We start from the raw sequence: 19,627 nt of genomic DNA, 5'->3' as shown, positions 1-19,627 counted from the left end.
ATGTAACCTAAGTGAGTGTGTGTGTAAAATGTGTCTGATCATGCTTTGTAAACCTATTATTTATGTAAAACTTGTGTCCTACATCTGTTAAGCCTAGGAGTATATCATGCTTGAAACATTTGAGCAAAGTGGGGTTTGGCCATTGAGATACTCTTCAAAAAACACCTCTTCCCTGTCAGTATATTCTTGCATAGGAACTTTCACTTTGGCTGAAGTGCTGACCCTTTCAGCATCAGTTTTAATGTTAGCTTCTGCAGAAGCAAAATGCCATCCTCTATGTGTGGAGTCCCCGTCTTGGTGTCCAGAAACCCCGTGCTTCCTTTATCTCCTTGTTTGTCTTTCAATACAGGGACACTTCTTTGTCAGTTCAGGCATAAAATGTTTTTGTGCTCAAACTGAGATGCACTTTCGGTTCAAAAGCACTGCAGGAAGAACAATTTCTTATAGAACATTCTTCTGGGACTATAAATAATAAATGCTGTGATTCAGAGTGATGCAGGCACCCCTGCAACATATATATGCAAGGCAAAGATTCAGTAAATAATGATTTATCTGCTCTTTGTCAGCCTAAACCAAGAGGGATGTATTCAGACTTCTTTGCTACCATAATGACTTTTGTTTGTGCTGGTTTAGGAGTTCTAAAAATGTTAAGTGTATTTCTTTTGTGGTGCTGTTTTTGGAGGCTGCAGCTTTATGAGGAGAATTAAATATTTATCAAAGTCTTAGTTCTGAGCCAAAACAACCTATTCAAACCTCACCAACGTGCAGTGAAATGGTGGTGCTGTTTGAAAGCAGGTTGGGACCACCACACTTAGTGCCTTGTGGTGCAGAAGTAACAGGTAGTTGTTATTTCAGAGTTGCTGCATTTATTGGTTTATGGGGTTTTACTCTCTTTAATGATGTAGTTTTGTTCAGTTACTTTGTGGTGTAGCAGATTGACAATAGAACCCTCTTCAGGACTTTGATTAAACTGTCTAACACTATGTGATGTGATAAACTGTGCCTGTGAAATCTATCCATATACCTTATTCCAGGGGTAGAGAAGAAGCTTATTCATAAATAGAAGACCAGTCTTTAAATATTGTACTTTCTTCTTCTTTAAAATCAAAGTTGGACTAAGGTAAAGAGCCTGGCATGATATCTCTGGGTTGTCAGGGGTCCCTCTGATAAAGTCCATAAGCTGAGGTCCATGGAGCCAGTGGAAAGGCTCCTGTGAGCATCAGTGGAAGCTAGGCCGTGCAGTGGATCTTTCCAAAGCATGGAAAACACAGTCAGGATGTGTTTTCTCAAGTGAAGTCAGCTACAAATCTAACTCTGCTCCTCACCTTTTTGAATTGAGGTAAACCAGCTGTCTTGTTCCATACAAGACATCACCTTTGCATTCAGTGCTTCCAGAGGGCAATGAGATGAGCTAAAGAGTGAAGGGTGACTCTGGATATCCTTTGTCCCACCAGGGCAGGCTGGGGGCACTGAGTATCCCTTTGAGATCTTCTCAGGACAGGCATAGGCTCGTGATGTAGTTCAAAGTCCACCTTGGGTTGGTGGGAAGAGGTGGCACAGGCCTGGAAAGGAGGGAACTGAGGTAGATGGCACCTTGTCCTGTCAATCCTGGTGGTTTTTAGTGTTTCCAGGTGGGCCAGAACCATTTTGCTTGTTCTGTGCCAAGAAGGCAGAGGTATTAAAGCATCACTCCAGAGCAGGGGATGAGAAAATGTCTGGTTTACTTCCGTGATGCCCTAGTTTAGGAGATACAACAGTTGTGTTTATTCATCATGTTGGCAGGTTCATTTTTGAAGGTCTAGCTTTGTCAAGAATCTTTTGTCGATTCTGCAGAATGTTATTAGGGTTTATTCTTTGTTTCTTTCAGCTTATTTTTCTTCTCTATTTGGCTTGTATCTGGCAGTCAGAAACGCAGGGTTATAAACTCTGTGGTATTACTGTGTTTAGAAGCACGTGTGATGCTGAATGACACCCACATTTCTCAGCTCTGATGGTGGCTGTATTCAGGCTAGCAGCCTTACATCCTGCACAGGACAAGTCATGTTCTTGGGACTGCTGTGCACCCCCCAGTTCTGCCAGATCTTTGCCTCAGGACTACCCTGTTTTCATCAGTATTTTGTATTGTGCTCTATTGCTCCTGTGATTCAAAATATATCACCTCTCATTGCCCTGCAAAGGCTTCAGCCTCTCACCACAGATTGATTTGGCAGGGCTGCTTTGCCTTCTTGCTTGGAAATAAAAGGTTTTTTAGGGCTGGGGTCACACAGTAAGCAGGGGTTATTCCTTGACAGAGTGATGGCAGATAAGGTCAACAGTACCAGTCAGCAGTCCATTTGTCCCCTCCCTCAGATGACTTCCAGCATGATTCAGGGAGGGTAAGAAGCTGGAGATACCCGCTTATCTGTGATGTGTATTTAGAGCAAGAGTTTAGGTAACATGCTGCCAGGCTCTCCTAGGTGAGAGGTTTTGATACCCATATCTTAGCTAATTGCATTTTTTTTTAGTGCAGAACCACTTGATCTTCTTCATTTTGGTAGTGAGGATAATTCCTGCCATGAGTAACACCCTAGGGATTCTCTTTGCTTTTTCCTTATGTAAAATGGTTGCTCTTCATCTGGGAGTATCAGTATGACAGTTACAATGATTGTTGTAGGTCCCTTACAACTGAAATAGACTAAATGTATAGACTAGACACATGTATAGAGAGGTGTACATGTGGGTGTTAGAGAGCTTTACCTCTTTGTCATCATTCTTATTTCACCTGCTAGGTCTCACTTAAAGGGAAGAAGCCTCCCAGGTAATCAAGATGTATCCTGCCAATATACAAAACAGATTTGCAGCAAGCCTTATATGTTTGCTTGTGATCTGCTTGCAGATATGTCCCTACAGGGCTGGGATCTCACTCCTCATAACTGTGTTGAGTAGTGAGACTTCAGCTATGAGCTTTTTGGTGCATGCTGTGGTCAGAACTGGGTTTCTCTTCTGATCTCGTGTACATCCAGTTGTAGGATTAGGACTGGAAATGTTCCCAGTCAGTACTGCTTGGTTTGCCATCCTCAAGAAGCTGCTCAGTCCTCACAGTTCAAGCTCTGCTGAGATTGCTGCGAGGCACTTTTTGCCTTTGTGACCTTCAGCTTGTATGCAGTAAGGGGCACTCTTGTAAGCTCCTGGCTCCCTTCTGTGTCTTTGTATTTAGGGATTACTTGTTTCCACTGAAAAAAGGTAACTTCATTTTGAAAATACCATTCCCTGGATCTCTGAAGGAGAGCACTCACAGCCTTGTTCAATACTGAGCCTTTTCCTGACCATCACAGCTGGGAAATCGCTTCCCTGGTGCCAAGGGAATTGCTAGAAAGCATGCTGGTTGGGTTTCACATCCTCTAGCAAGGGGCATTTTATTTCTTTTCTCTCCTATTGTTTTGTTCTTTTGTATGAAGTATTTGGGATGACATTCAGAAGCAGGATTTCTGAATGCATCCCCCCCTCCCCCTTAAAAACCAGTTTGCTGCCTGTCTCCCAAGGCACGCTCAGCTTGGTGAAGCCACACGCTGCTGGTTGTTCGAGTGTGGCCGCCCGTTGGGGATTTGCAGGAATACTGCAGCAAATCATCCTGCATGCAAGGCTGACCTCCGGGAGGCTAACAAATTGAGGTGAGCCAGCTGGAGCGACAGGACACTGCCGACAGACAGAGCATGCTCAGACCTGGGGGAGAAAGGTAGTTCAGTCTGCAGATGGTGCACGGGTTACTGTGCTGAGAGCTGTTAGGTACGTCTCTTTCTTTTGCTTTATAGTGGTGGGGAAAGAAGAGGACTGGAGAGTGTTTGTTCCCCTGCAGAGCATAGCTTTAAGGTGTCTTCTTTTTTCTTTCACCCGTGAAAGAGAGGCGCCGGATAGCATTTGCTGTTATTTAGCAACACCAGGTATGCATGCATGTGCTGGAGCACTGATGTACCTGTGGTAGTACTTCCAAGATGGAAAAGGTTGCAGGTGCTCTGAATTAACCGTGTTTCTCTGCTGAGTGTTCCTGTAACTGTGCTCTGTTTGCTGTGCTGATCACATAGGGCTCTGGATTCAGTTCTGTTAGCGCTCCTGGCTGCAGCGTACTTCAGGGGGAGGGGGTTGTTGCCTTGCTTTTGATGCTATCTCCATGCTCTTTGCCCCCCTCCCCAACTTCACTTGGAGTCTCTCCCCTGTGGCTGTGTATGTGTGGGAAGGAGGTCAGTAGTTCAGTTGTAATCCCACGTCTTTGTAGTCCATCTTTGTTTGACTGGTGTTTTGCTTTATCATTTTTAAACAAAAGTCTCGTGGGGAAAACATCTTTGATCTGAACTAAATTCTGTGGTTTTTCAGAGATGGATTTCTTACCGGGCAGGTGCTGCTTTGGGATTACTTTATTTTCTTTACCCTTGCTGAAAACATGCTAATGTAGAGCTTGTGGTAACCAAGGAGGGATTTTTGCTGCCCTTATTGGCTGCTCTGTGCTCCGAACAATTTCAGCTCCTGCTTAGAATTTGCAGCACACAGGAATGGTCTCAGGCACCATGCTGATGGGAAGCAGGGAAAGCTCAGGCTGTAAACGCTGCTAAGCACCAGTCCCAGTATCCAAATAACACAGGTACTCTTCCTGTCAGATTAGGAAAAGAAAGGATAGATAAAATACAGAGAATAACAAAAGGCAGCTAAAGCCCAAAGGCATAATTGGAGTGGCTAAGTTCATCTTGTTCAGTACTTTGGGATTTCACATCATGTCCTTTTAAATTTACTTTTGCAGCATTACTAAGTTTTCCCTTAAGCTAACCCAGCTCCATCTTTGCTTTAGGTAGACCACTGAAGTAAGAGGAACATGCTGCTCTCTAACAAGTCTTTGTTTCTGACAAAGGTAGCTTGCTTGCAGGCTAAAAGCAAGAGCCCAGGCAAAAGGAGGGTCTTTTTACTCCTAAATCAGTGCTGTTAATGCCAATATAACCTGATAGGTTTCAGTGGGATACTCGGGTGAACAAAGATTGGCTGGAATGAACCCTGTTACGCTTCCCCTTCTGTCTAGCCATGGTTGAGTACATTAGGTTTTCATCTTTAGGCTTGGGACTGTCAGAAGGTAAAGACTTGAGGGCTGAGAAAAATACTTTTTTCTTTCTTTTTAAGCTCATTTTTCAGTACATCTCTCGCCTCAGGCTTGTTTATTAGAAATGCATCTGATTTGGGGCACTTTTATGGAGATGAGGGTTAGTTTTTTGTCTGGGGAAAGGATTTCAAACCGCATGCAATTCTGGATGGAGAAAAGATCTTGGAAATGGGGACCTTAAAAGGCCAAGAAGTATTCTGTTTAGTTTCATACTTTTAGCTCAGTTTTATGGCTAGCTTATATGCATTGACTGCTTAGTGTTGGAATTTTTTTACCTGTTTTTGGAAGATCAGGACAGCAGCATCCACAAGTATTAAATCAATGTTCTGCTAGACAGCTTGAAAGTCAGGTTGGATCTCTTCCTGTTCCAGGGCTCACAGACTCTAAAACTAAATGGAAGAAAACTCAGATTTCCTACCTATAAGCACAACTGGTAGGTGACCTGTGGCCACCAGTATCCTCCTGTACGTGAAGGTATGTTTGCAGTAGGGGCCATTGCACAGAGCCTCAGGCTCTTTGGTTGTAGTCTTGTATAGGAGGTTTTGCTTTCTATTCATCATTTACATTAAAGCATAAAAACTGAAGGTAAACCTAATTTTGATCTCAACTGTCTATAGATACCTAAGGGTTTTGTGACACAGATGCTTTTCAAATATATTGCTATATTTTGATTTTTTTTTTTTCTGCAGAAAGTTTTATTTTTAACATTCTCAAGGCTGCAGATTTAAGGTATTCTTATTTTTCATATCCCTCCTTTGGATCAGCCTTCGTTAATGATATTTGTGCCTTTAAGCATTGGGTTTGCTTCCTTCAAGAACCTGCTCTTTTCCTGCTTAAAAAGTCAGCACTTCTACACTTGGTTGCTTTTTACAAAGCAAATGTTCATTCAGCGTACCATCCTTTCTTTAATGTGGCATGTACTGTGAAAATATATGTATCTCATTAAATCAGTGAATAAGATGATAACAGCCTTTTGGGCTGTGGGGATTGACTTGCTTGTATAGTTCTGTGGGAATCTGTGACAGAGATAAGAATAAAAGCCAGTTCTTGGCTGCTGAATCCTAACTCCCCCTCCTTCCAATTGGGAAAGTTGCCTTCTAGCAACTTCTGCTTTGAGCATGAATGAAGTAGGTATTTAAAACTGCATGTATTACATATACCGCATCCTTCGCTAAGCCTCTTGCATCAGGGATGGGAGGAAGAACAGGAGACATTTTGTAGGGGGGATGTGAAATGCCATGTTTACATGCTTTTATCTTCCTGTGCTTGTCCTGGAAAGCCAGTGTAGTGAGAGATGGATCTGGGGGTAGAGAGTGCTCATGGGCAAAATGGCCTTGAGGAGGGAGCATCTGCTCCCACCCCTCTCACTGTGTTGCTGTAATAAGGAGAAGGGTAAGGGCTCCCTGCCCATTCCCTGTCCTGTGGCAGGAGCAGCTCCAGTCCACTTCCAGTTGCACCACTTTCCTGGGAAGTGCAAGGACAGTTCTGCTTGGATACTGCTGCCACAGCTGGCAGGCTCTGCACGGGAGCTGGTCAGCAGAGCCAAACCCAAGTTGGCTTCCATGTGGAGGCATTTCCCTCTGTGCACAGAACTGTGAGGCTCTCTGGATGTGTGTGTCCTTCATGCTTTTTTTCCCCATTTTGTGGGGATTTTTTATCCTGCTCTAGCTCTGGAAAGCTGAGCATTGGCTTGGAAAGTGCTTGGGCAGTTGGTAATAAACGCTTGGTAAGGCCTAAGTAGACAAAACCAGCACTTCTCATTTTGTTAATACCTGCAGAACTTGGTGGTCACTATTAGATGCGCTGTTCACTTCCATGACCCTTCTTCACCCTAATCAAGCTGTTGGTCTCTTCCTTTGGGGGATTTAGTAATGTTCATGGGTTTTATTGTGTGGGCTTTGTAGCTTTTCTCCCAATTTCTTACCTAAATAGATAGTAAATTTTAAAATGGAGAAGAGATTTAAAGCATTGTCCATTATATTAATAGCCTCAAAGCAGTGATTCATCCTACTCTAGCTTCACAATTAAAACAAAAGAACAACAGAACTAGTCTCTTAAATTAATCCAAACAGCCCTTTATGCCAACTGCTTATTAGTAGAAATTAATCTCTCCCATCCCACCCACTCTGATGCCCTCGACATGTTAACAAGAACAGTGTCTCCGTTGATGCTTCCTGTTGTTTTCCCACTCCTGAGGATGTTTAAAACATCAGATGACCAGAAGGCGCTACAGTGTCCGAATGTCCATGAGAGTACCATAGATGCTGCAGGATGCTCAAGGTCTCTGCCAGAGGTGCCTGCTGAGCGCACGGGATGCGTGCTGCTGAAGCCTTGACCTGCTCACCAGTGGTCAGTGCTAGTTAGAGAAGCAGTAGCTGGGCTGGGAGGATGAAGCTGCGACCTTTTTACTAAGCAAGTGGAGGAGGAGGAAAAGAAGGGGTAAGCTCTTCATGTCTGTGATTGCTTTTGGCAAAAGAGCAAAGAGGAGCTGACCAAAAATAGAGTCCCTCCCACAGGCTTTTAGCCTCTGGAGCAGCATCCACTGTGGCTCAGCTGCAAGCCTCAGGATGTGCTCTTATTTCCACTGTAAAGTCTTGAGCTGCCCTTACGCCACTGTGTGTGTTGAGCTCCCCATCTTTGACCGTGCAGTGCTGCACCTCAGCTGCCCTGCTAGCATCCCTGCCAGGGAAATCTGCTGCCTTTGTCTCCCTTTCTCCCTCCTGCACCTTCCCTGGGTGCTGCTCCTGTCAGGAGTCAGCAAGGGCACATCCCATTCCCTCCCATAGGGCATCGTTGCCCTCTGCTAGCTTGACAGCAAGAAGCAATGTGATGCTTTTACATGCATGTCTCTTCTGGCTATGCTCTGGTCTATCAGCTGTTGCATCTTCTGTTGCTGAAGGATGATGCTTTGGCATTTCAAAGCTGAGAGTAAAAAAAAGTCAGTCCATGCAATTTCCCTGGTAACTGGGATGTATTGCTCATGTGGAGCAAAGCTGTGGTTATCCCAGTGTCACTGGGAAGTGAGCATGGTAGGGGTGGGAAGGGGATAATCTGTGGGCAACTGGGGGTGTGAAGAGCCTAGATGCTGACCTCTTTGTAGAAAGAAACAGCACAGAGGAGTCTGCTCATAAGGAAAGTAGCAGTGGGTCTGGCCTGACACTTTCCAAGTGCCTTTCAGTTCTTAAGATGTTCTGAGATGGCACCACGGGAGGAGAGTGGCAGCTCCAGACCCATTTTGTGAGGCAGATTTGCAAATGATAGTTTCCTTTATTGTGAAGTAGATCTCTTCAGATGGAAGTCTAAATGCTCTCGCCTCTTTCAGAGTTACCTGCGGCCTCCTGGGGAAGTTGCCCATTTTAGGACCTCTGTTGGTGACAACACTTAATGACTGATCTCAGCTTGGGGGATTGAGGAACCAGGGGACATGGAGAGTGACTGTTTGCCTTTACCCCCTTAGTGCAGCCTCTCCTGGGTATATAAAAGCAAAGAGTGGGATGGTTTGTTGCTATTTGTGTTCTGTCACTCCCTGAAGCACCAAACTTTAGTTCTGCAAGGTCTGTGTTCACTGAAAGCACCACATTTAAAAAAAGGTGGATGATAAAATGTGGGAAAACTGGCAAAGGATTAAGACAGTTCCCCGAGTACCTGTGGAATTCTCCTTTCAGTTCTGCCTATGACACCCCTTCCTATCCACATCCCCTTGTTCACTTCCATCAAAAGCAGCTTTCAGCCAAGCAGCATGAACCAGGAATTACAAATTGGCAACGAGGAACAGGCATGTAGATGGATTCCTTTAGCATTGCTAGCTTTTACCATTCGTTCCTGACACCTGGTTGGCTGAAGTACATGCACTCTCTTGAGCTAAGTGCAAGAGGGAAAGTGCAGTGAGGGAAGAGACAGAGGAGAGCCTTACAGGTGATTTCTATTAAAAGCGTTGTTCATTGGTAGCCATTTAGTGGGTACTGCTGTAGCAGAGTCTGAAATGAAAATTGCTAACCTGGGAACATGAGCTGCATCCATCAGGCTGCCTCTCTGAAGTGCCTCGTATGCCCTTCCCTTGGGGCTGGAGGGGAGAGGACAAACCAGGGGTGAAATATTAGAGCAGGCTGTTTCCAAGGAGGCCTGTTCAGCTCAAGGGGTTTGTAATGGTCGGCAGAACTCTCCACCACTGAGATGCCTGTGAAATGCAGGTGGTATCAAGTGGTGTTTTTGTGGGCTTCTGATGCCTTTGAAACACCTACACGTACACACTCCTTCTGCTGCACTGCAATAGTAGAGGCCATGTGGTTTTCCCCCTCTGCAGCGTTCTTGAAGCTTGCATTGCCTGGGCTGTTGAACTCGTCTGACCTGCAGTAGTTAACTTCCACAATGCCTGCAGACTGGCCTTCATTTGAAGCGTGTGCTTGGGGCAGAGGACTCAACTGTTAAAGGTTTCCCTCTCCTACTGACTAGCAGGCTTCGCACGTGGGTCCCTGGGCTCAGTCCGCTCCCTGGGGATGCTGCAGAAGTCATTTAAAGCTGTGCTCACAAGGTGAGAGGTCTGTGGTGGAGAGGGTGTGTGGTATCATTAGGCATCTTTCAAAGATAGTAAAGAAGTAAAATGAAGCTTTCGAAGTCTGGTACCAACAAAATAACTGAAGATCTGGCCCCATCAAAAATTTCTTTTCCTGAAAACCAGTTTGTTTGCATTACCAGAGTCTAACCAAATGATGTATTGCTGTCCCCAGTAGGTTTGCATTCAAAGCTGTCTATGGAACAGCCATGTTTGAGAGTTGCAAAGCCATCAGGAGCAGCAGTCATCCCTTGTTAGAGGGAAGGAAAGATTGAGAGGTGATGTGACAGCCATCATTTGTCTGTGCAGGATATCTGTGGCACCTGGGACAAGAACAGGCTTAAATTGCTGTGGTGGAAACAAAGGGTGAGTGTTAGGAAGTGGTTTATTACAGTCCTTCATGCCTTTATTGCTAGAAACTTGCAGGACATGCATAAGTGTTAAGAATGAGATAAAGATCTTTTGGGAGTGGTTTAGTGAGAGCTGATCCTGCCCTGGTAATTAGATGACCACTGTGGGTCCCTTCCCATTTCCTTTTCCATGGTTGAAGTGAGAACAACACCTTTTTAATTTGCTGCTTGCTTTTAGGGAGCTCCTAAATGAGGCAGCTTTTTAGACCACTTGCCAGAGGAGGTGGACTTCATTTCTGGTTTATTTGAGTAGCTGGAGCTGCTCTGAAATTGAAATGAATTTGTTGCTCAAATCTCCAGAGACCACCTTTAAATCTGTGTGGCTTACGGCTAGCACTCGCTTCTTTGACATTATTCAGTCTCCCACATACCTTCATTTCTTCCTAAAACAGGGATCCTGCAGGCTGTTGGGATCTCACAAGCTGCAGGGATCCCTTCTAACTTCAATGAATCCCATGAATGATTCTCCATTCAATTTCAGGCTGTATGAACCAGATTGCAGCATCAAGCTTTTAGGCTGCAACCTCTGTTTTGAAAATGACTCCCTTGGTGGTATAGGAAGTGCTCACACTGGTCCTAAACATGCTTTGCTGTCTTCCTCCACTGTGCCACAGGGTAACAAGCATCTCTGGGTTAAAATGCTAAGGGACTATTGCTTGGGATGTCAAAGCATGTGCTTGAGACACTGCTTTTTTTCCCCTCCCTGCATGCTTCCATCAAAGGGACTTTAAAATGCTACCTTTAAAAATCTGCAGCTAGAAACAGTCTAACCAGGTATATACCAGTCAGAAATTTCCCTTCCAAAAGTTCCCCATGGCTGCAATTACTCACAGCCTGACGAGCTGTGGACCTTGATGCATAATGAAAATTGAAGCCCGTAAGTACTGTAGGTTAATCAATATCTGAATTGAAGTTCACAGCTGAAAATACAATCAATACTCTGATGTAATCCAGTAGTGTTTCTGCACAGGAAGCAAGTCATGGCAGGATCTTTCCCATAATGGAAAAAGAAACAAGGTGGCCTTGGAGCAGCATAGAGAAGATTCTCAGGTTGGGATGGGAAAACAGCAACAGTGGAAACACTTCAGATATATTGCCTTCCCATTTGTGTAAGGGCTGGCTCTGCTGGTGCAAGTCACTTCATTCTCAATGAATGAAGGTTTGATTGCTTTAATGAAACATCAGTTCCTCGCATAAAGAGTAGAGTTCTTCTCTCTCCCATACCAGTATTTCTTTTGGAAGACAATGGCAGTTCTTAGCCTTTGATCATATGTGATTAGAGCCAAAGTGACTTGAGTGACTTGGGAGTCTCTCACAGGGCAGTTCATAGACCTGTGCCTATGGACTGGGCCCCCCCCCCAGTAAAATCAAATTGAGCGTTACCTTCACTAGTTCACATTTTGTATTGAAACGGAATGTAGCAAAATCTGTCCTTGGCAGTGCTCCTTGTGCTATTATTGTCTGTGCAATAAATGCAAGAGGCAGAGTTGCATACTCACAGCTATGCAAAAGGCCTATGACAGATCAAGGAACAAAGTCTCCCAAGCCCTGTGCAAGTGGCCCAGTAATTGCAGGGCACTCTTTCCTCTCACTTTTGGAGTGGTCTGCAAAAAGCAGTGAGCCAGAGTCCCAGGGAACACACCAGGTTGTGTTCTGGCACTCTTTTCCCCTTTTTCCTTGTTCCCTGGAAGAGGGAAAAATTACTGAAACTCTCTTGAATAGTCCATAAAATGTAATTCATGGTGGAGCTATAAACCCAATCAACCCAGTGTTGAAACAGTTCCTTTCTTGTTTTATTTTCCACAGGTCTTCACCCTCACCATGTCAAGGAGCATTAATGATGTGTTCCCTCTCCATTGCATTCCCCGCCTGTCATCTTGCTAGGATCTAACAACAGAATGAACATAGCAGCTGTGTTTAATGCCCTGCTCGTGTCTGTCCTCGCTGCCGTGCTGTGGAAATACTTCAAACTGCGAGAGCATGCCTTCATGGTCGAAGAGGAGCTGGTCCTCACACGTCAGTCTCAGGAGCTCTCTCAGGTTCAGATTGACTACCATGCGGCTCTGGAGGCACTGGTGGAGGACGGTACCAGGATGGTGTGCACTGGCAGGATGCACACTGACCGCATCTGCCGCTTTGAGTCCCTCTGCTACTCTACTGAGGCTGAGGAGTTTATCTACTTTCACAGCAACTCCTCGGTCATGCTGCCCAACCTGGGCTCCCGGAGGTTCCAGCCGGCTCTGCTCGACCTCTCCTCGGTGGAAGACCACAACACCCAGTACTTCAACTTCGTGGAGCTGCCAGCTGCTGCGCTCACATTCATGCCAAAGCCGGTCTTCGTGCCTGACGTGGCGCTGATCGCTAACAGGTTCAACCCAGACAACCTGATGCACGTCTTTCATGACGACCTCCTCCCCATTTATTACACCATGCAGCAGTTCTCTGATTTAGATCTAGAGGCAAGGCTCTTCTTCATGGAAGGGTGGAGTGAAGGTGTTCACTTTGACCTCTACAAGTTACTGAGTAACAAGCAGCCGCTCCTCAGGGAGCAGCTTAAAACCCTGGGCAGGCTCATCTGCTTTACCAAAGCATATGTGGGACTGTCCAAAATCACCACCTGGTACCAGTACGGATTTGTCCAGCCACAAGGGCCGAAGGCTAACATCTTGGTTTCTGGTAACGAGATCAGGCAGTTCACCAAATTCATGATGGAGAAGCTGAACGTCAGCATGGAGGAAAGCTCCAGTGAGGAGTACATCGTAGTGTTCAGCCGAACAATCAACAGACTTATCCTAAATGAGGCAGAACTAATCCTGGCTCTCGCTCAGGAGTTTCAGATGAAAACCATTACTGTCTCTCTGGAGGAGCATTCGTTTTCTGACATCGTCCGGTTGATCAGCAATGCGTCCATGCTGGTCAGTATGCATGGGGCCCAGTTAGTCATGTCTCTCTTCCTGCCAAGAGGTGCCACAGTGGTGGAGCTCTTTCCTTATGCTATCAACCCTGAGCACTACACCCCTTACAAAACCCTGGCAACCCTTCCTGGCATGGACCTTCAGTACATTGCCTGGCAGAACACTGACAGGGAAGACACTGTTACCTACCCGGACAGACCGTGGGACCAGGGTGGGATTGCTCATCTGGACAAAGCAGAGCAAGAGCGCATCATTAAGAACACAGAGGTGCCACGGCACCTCTGCTGCCGCAACCCCGAGTGGCTGTTCCGTGCCTATCAGGACACGAAGGTGAACATCCCTTCTCTCATCCACGTGATCAGGCAGACTGTCAAGTCTAAGCCTGGACCCAAGAAGCAGAAATGGTCTGGTAGCCTCTACCCTGGCAAAGTGAGGGATGCCAAGTGTCAAGCCTCTGTCCAGGGCACGAGCGAAGCTAAACTTGCCGTATCGTGGCAGATCCCCTGGAACCTGAAGTATCTCAAGGTCAGAGAAGTGAAATATGAAGTGTGGATACAAGAGCAAGGGGAAAACACTTACATGCCTTATATATTGTCCCATCAGAATCATACCTTCTCAGAAAACATTAAACCCTTCACGATATACCTGGTGTGGATACGCTGCATCTTCAACAAAAACCTTCTGGGACCTTTTGCAGATGTGCTCTTGTGCAGTACATAGCCTGCTGCACTCCCTGTACAGCTCTAACCTGCTCTCCACCCCATCTGTGGTTTAAAACTTCTTGTCTTGTAGTTTGTAGAGGGCTGACAAGGACCAGACTGTACCAGTGCCTAAGTGTCCATTTTACTGCACTCAATGTGTATTCTTTAAATGGTATTTATTTCCAGTGAGTGTTAAAAAAGAAGAAGCCTCTGTGTTCTTCAGAGTAACTTCCAGAGGTTAAATTACATGCTGCATACATGTAATTGAAAACAATGGAAATGAATTGTGTGTACCTTGGTCGTGATTTAAATGCGTTCCTATTGTGTGGTGAGTATTTAAGCACAGCGTTAAGCCACAGTTGATTCCATGGCTAGGTGGGCAATTCTCATCAGCTTTTCCATTGTAAGTTATTTTTCTTTCAATAACTCTGTAACTTTGAGTTCAGGTTTTGGTACGAGAGCCTTCATTAAACTGCTGTAAACCCCCTCGATATATTCTGCTTTTTATTATGTCAGAATTGTTATTGTGATAGATTTATCTATTGCTGTGATAAACTGTGTATATGGGTGCCTTTTTACTCTTCATTTTGGCTGAAGAGAGTGAGACTACAGTGTCAACATCATGTTTAAAATTAGACCTTACTGCACCCCAATAGCAAAAGGCTGGAGTAGCAGATAGGAAATAGGAGGGATGGAGGAGATAAAACTATTTACAGGGTTTTAACGTGTTTTCATTTTGTGAATTATGTACAGATCTGTGGAAAAGGAAGGGGATGGTTTGGAAGAGGCGATGGGGGAAGAGATAGCACTTACAGCAACCTGCTCAAGGAAATCCTTTATTTTGGTGTTTGATCAGAATAATCTGTTGATAATAGCTGCTAACAGCTACATATTTGCTCAGGAACAGGCAGGTGGTCGCAAAGGGGAGCCTCCTGTGCACAGGTTTTCCTGCATGTTGGTGCGAGGAAGCAGAGTCAGGCAGGGGACAGGTAGGTGGGTGCCATGGCGTTGGGCAGGGGTTGGGCTGATGACCCTCCATTGAGGGGAGTAGTTTTTCCCTGAGATCAGAACCTGGCTTCATTGCTGGGGTCACACACTGACTGCTTAGGACCTCATCCCACACAGTTCTCCTTTAGGTGGAGACCCTAAATGATGCTGTCTTTGAAGAACAGCTCTGTGTCAAAATTACTGCTCTTGGGGAAGAGAGGGAAAAAGGGGCAGGAGCGTGAGGTGTTTCCCTGATGGATGTTCACATCCTCTGTAGTTTATAACCAGCCTTAAAGCCACAGGAAAAGTGCTTTTTTCTGCTTTCCCTTCCCATTTCGCACCATCCTCCCAATGTCTGGGTGGATGCTTGAACAGTACGATGAATGGCTTGCTTTTTGAGTGATGGGCTGATGGATGAGCATCCAAAGGCAGGTTTATAAGTTGAGTTCTAGAGAGGGGGGGAGAAAAACCTTGCTGTACAAATCAGACAAGAAACAGGGTTGAAAAATGAGTGGAACGTCACAGCACAACATTGGACCTTCAGGCAAGTGCTGCTTCTGAATATTCATTTCTGTTCTCACTTTGTTTCAGACACGGTTATGATTTAAGGGGAGGGAGAGGAACAGAACAACAATCCCAAAGTCTGTGTTTCCTTTGTCATTGTAGCCCTGCTAGCTAATAATCTTTGCCATGGTATTTTAAAGGTGCATGTGATTACTCCCACTGTTGTTTTGTAGGACAAAATGGGCTTCTTGCTGAAGGGAGTATTCAAGCTATGCCCCAGTGTCTCCAGGTGGCTGCACTTCACATACCACATATATCAGAGGTGAAGGAAAACTTCACCAGCAGGTGACACACATGAGAGCAGGCTGTTTAGGGAAGGCACAGGGATCTATAGCTCCCCAGGACCTCACTGGCTGATCAGCTCCCACTCACGGAAGGGGTTTACAGCTATGTTGCATCCCCACATCATTCAAGCCAAAGGTATCCCAGTGGCCATCCTCCTCCTGGATGTTGCAAAGGTGGTAATGGTGGCACTTGACAAGGTCAGTATTGAGTGAGTCAGCATCCATTTTGCATCAGTTCTCAGAAGGAATGTTCTTTGGGTGCGTGAGCTGCCTGTGGTTTCCTATTCCTAAGCACCCTTCATACTGGGCAGGTATTGCTCTGTGTGTTGCTTTCCTGTTTGCCTTACTCTCAGCCTTTCATAGCAATCCTTTGCCCCGTAATTTGGAGCCCATCCCATTTCACTTAAAATTAGTTGCATGTGATTGCACGTTTTCTAACATTTGCAGATTGGTTACAGCACATTGACTATTTTCTTCTCACACCCTAATGATTCCAATCAACAAAATTGGCTAAGGGGCAATGAAGTATCATACACGTGGGTTTCCACGCTCTGAACTCCAGTGTGAAGCAGTCTCTTGCATTCAGAAACTCACTTCTTTTCCAGAAGATAATCAAATGTGCTTTCCAAAAGTGTGTATTCAGGTTCTGTCTTCCTCATCAGTGCTGTGAGTATTTTATGAGGTGGAAACAAAGGGGTTTTCCTTTTTGAATGCTGAGGTAGCTGAACGCTGGAGCAGTGATGCTGATGCTGCTGGTTGCCTCCATCACCTGTCCAGTGTAAGAATGTCTGTACCAGAGCCTCACTGCTAGACTGAATTCCTTCTCTGCTAGAGCATGCAGCACTGAGAGGATGTGGGCCAGCCTGTAGCTGTCATAAATTGGGCATGGTAATGTTATGCTGATTTATACTACCTCAGGAGCTGCTCTGGAGTGCTATTACCTTCCTGTAGTGAATTTTCCTTTCCTTTTAATACCTGCCATCAATGCTCTGCAGGCCTGTTCCATTTTTCGCCCCCGATCCTCCCCTGACCCACAGGCTGCTTGATTCCCATGCTTCACATGAGTATCCTCTCTCACAGCCTCCAGCCTTCACAGTTAAGATCCCGTTGGGACTTTGTCAGTGCCACTTCTTCACTGATCAGAAGGAATGCCTGCCTGTCATTGCTTATAGTTTCATCCTGGAATGAATGTGGTCCCTCTGTGTGCAGGGGCTGGGGCTGCATCTCTCACACATGCTGGAAGGCAGGGCTGGACCTTGGTTACTGCATTTCCAAGGCAAGCGTATGGGGATGGGTTTGACAAGTTGTGCTGTGCAAGACACTTGCACCTTCAACCACTGCATCATTTGGTTTTGTTCCCAGGGCAAATACATTTAGCTCTGTGGTGCTGTCTGGGCCCACTGTCCTCGAAGAAGGGAAAAAGCTGGGATTAAATCCAAAACCCTCTGGGGGCAGAGGAGGATGCTAATAGCAAGCTGGTCTCCAACTCGCTGCTGCCAGACTTGGCCGTGCTCTCAGAGATGGATCATGGAGGAGGATTTCCCCTGGCTGCAGTTTCATCTCTCCTTTTAATTAGCCCAAGCGCAAGGAGCAGGCAGCTGCTGCAGGAGGGCTGCTTACCCGCATGTATGAGGATGAAGGACCAGACAGGGCACTTACCAGCTTGGACGTGTGAAGTATGGGAGAGGGAGCTGCAGGCTGTATGGCAACAGTTCCCAATGGGACTTCCCAAGTGTGGTGGTGACCTTAACAGAGCCAGAGCAATTCACGCTACTGTTATTTTCTGTATCTTATAGCCAAAACTCACCCCAAAAATCAATATCCAAGAATAGAAACATTCCTGGAGAGGCTCCAACATGGCTTGGGTGTGATTCTTCAGAAGGACATGCAGCCATCAGGGCTGTGGAGAGCTGAGACTTAGATAGACTGCCCCTTGCTCAACGCAGTGAAAGACCGGTTGCTCTGGAGGCATAGCCTGGAAGAGCAGCGAGCAGGTGAGAGTAGCACAAAGTGAGGGCTAAAAAGCCAGTCAGACCATCTCCAGGGCTATGGAGTGGTGGGAGGGACTTGTTCCAAGCAGCCTAGCAGGTGGCATTTGCATGGGGAGCTCTCAGGAAGTTTCTAGAGTGCTTTCTCGACAGCTTCTCAGGAACCTCACACACTGGGAAATAACGAAATCCTATGTTCTCTGTGAAAATACACAGATGATGCAAGAGCCCTTTGGAGATTGTCCTGCTAAGTGACTATCCACATCCTCTGCGTGCGTTCTAAGCCCTTATTCCAAGCAGGAATTGTCCTCTACATGAGGGTGAGTGGCTTAGAGGTGGATGAGCCACATGAAGACATCACTGAGCTGTTGGCCAAGCGAGAAGCAGTGAGGATGCTGATGCCCTGGGAGCAATGTCCTCATCTGGGTGTAACCCAGCTCCTCCTCATCTCCCTCTGCACAGCCCATGGGGCATCTTGGGATGCTCTAGCGCTTGTGCCACACAGGTAGCCCTTGAAAGGATGCAGAATCCTCAACACCATCCAGAAAACCCGTGCCTGTCATAGATTATTACTGCCTAGATTTGGCTTAGCAAAATTATCACACCTTTTCTCACTAGCCCCATAGATTTCTTCTGCTCTTGGCTTCTTTCTCCTCTGGCTCTGCTTGTGGGTGGTAGGGGCAGGCTGGGATGGGCTAGCTGCAATCTAGACTAGCATCTGGTGCAGGTGTTACACCTCCAGAAAGTGATAGGTAATAACTGGTTTTGCAGAGTTCAGATTGCAACTTTTCTGTCTCCTTCTTCCCCTCTCCCCTGATTCTTTTGGACAGATCCTTTTCTTAAAGAAATAATAATTCTTAAAAGCAATAACTTGGGACTTCTAAGAGCTGCTGTGGAGGGAAGGAAAATAAATAGGAAAAACAAACCCTTTAAAAGACAGCTTAGAAAATATGTTTGCAGGAGAAACCAAGCCATTTATTAGAAGATTTGATGAGGAATAACACAAAGTGCCGTTTTTTGGCTCCCCCACCTTAGTCTCTAACAACTAACTACGTTACTCAAGATAAATGTGTGACAGGAGTGTTTTTCACAGGTGTCTATTGATTTTTATGTATCTCTTTTTAGTTCCATTGCAGGCCATCTTTTTGCCCCTGTCTCTAAGGCTCTGCATACCCACCGCTCCAGGTATGTGGATGGCTTGTCCCAAGACAGCAGCACCACACTGGACCCACACGCAGTTAAGACACTTAGGAAATGATGTGTTTTAAAACCCTACCCCACAGGCTGTTGGTGTAGATGGCTCTGAGGCAGAGCCACGTTTACTGCAGGGCTCTGACTCAAGCCTTTAACCTCTTTAAGGGCAGAAGTTGGTCCTCTGCACAGCAAAGGTGTTGCTGCTCTCCAGGATCCCTGGATGAAAAGGACTCTATAAGCACAACATCATTTAATTTATATTAAACAAAAGGGTGACTTCAGCATCTTTATTGTTAAATCTCATCTGCTGAGCTCTATAAATAGGAGACTTATTTCTATAGTATTTTTGCTTCTTGGTGTTTGTGTGGAGTAAGGCAGTGTAGGTTTAGTGGATAAAACAGGACTTAATTTTTCCCTGCTGGACTTGGGGTAGGCATGCTCTTGGAATGGCTTTCAATGTGATGACTGACAGTCCATCTGTGCTGTGGGTGGTATGAGAAGCATCACCATCTGCATGTGTATGAGGCACATCACCACCCTTATGCTAGTGAAGTCACCCTCCCCCCCGAAACATATCCCCCCCAAAAGGGGCTTGAGCTAAACCCTCTGCTAACACAGGGCTGGCTGCGATGTAGCAAGCCAATGTGAATTTACACTGATGGAAGGCCTGGCCCTCCTTGTCACCCTTTCAAATGGTCCCTTCAGAGCGTGCTGATTACTAAATTAATTGTTGGCACGTTCATAGGAGGCAGGAATAGCCTCCTGTCTGCTTGAAATAACTTGGCAGCGATCATCACCTTTAAACGCTGCTTAGTCCTGCCATTTGAAAACGTGTTGCCTTTAAAGTTTAATTGAGTCTCCCTTTGTTTGGTGTTTATTCAAACAGGCTCGCTCCAATTGCCTGATTTAC

At 45.8% G+C, this 19,627-nt stretch overlaps 1 protein-coding gene across 8 annotated transcripts in view; it reads left to right on the top strand.

Annotated features, from left to right (window-relative positions):
- The window catches only part of POMGNT2 (protein O-linked mannose N-acetylglucosaminyltransferase 2 (beta 1,4-)), a 31,865-nt gene extending 17,674 nt beyond the window's left edge, over positions 1–14,191 (top strand). For 4 of the 8 annotated variants that reach the window (XM_061373171.1, XM_061373173.1, XM_061373175.1 and 1 more), the window contains one exon: positions 11,891–14,191. In XM_061373171.1, coding sequence (XP_061229155.1) covers positions 11,983–13,719 — 1,737 coding nt within the window. In that variant the 5' untranslated portion in view covers positions 11,891–11,982 and the 3' untranslated portion in view covers positions 13,720–14,191. Of the gene's footprint in view, positions 1–2,875; positions 2,951–3,493; positions 3,716–3,791; positions 3,921–11,890 lie in introns of those variants that run through there. The other 4 variants (XM_061373169.1, XM_061373170.1, XM_061373172.1 and 1 more) reach the window with 4 other exon arrangements.
- Positions 14,192–19,627: the final 5,436 nt, after the last annotated feature.

This window comes from Neopsephotus bourkii, unplaced genomic scaffold (assembly GCF_033783945.1).
Source record: "Neopsephotus bourkii isolate Nb327-2 ecotype Australia unplaced genomic scaffold, CSIRO-AGI_Nbou_v1 NB_1629, whole genome shotgun sequence".
NCBI classification, from domain to species: domain Eukaryota; kingdom Metazoa; phylum Chordata; class Aves; order Psittaciformes; family Psittacidae; genus Neopsephotus; species Neopsephotus bourkii.
The sequence above is the reverse complement of the archived record's forward strand: the minus strand, read 5'-3'. Positions and strand labels throughout refer to the sequence as shown.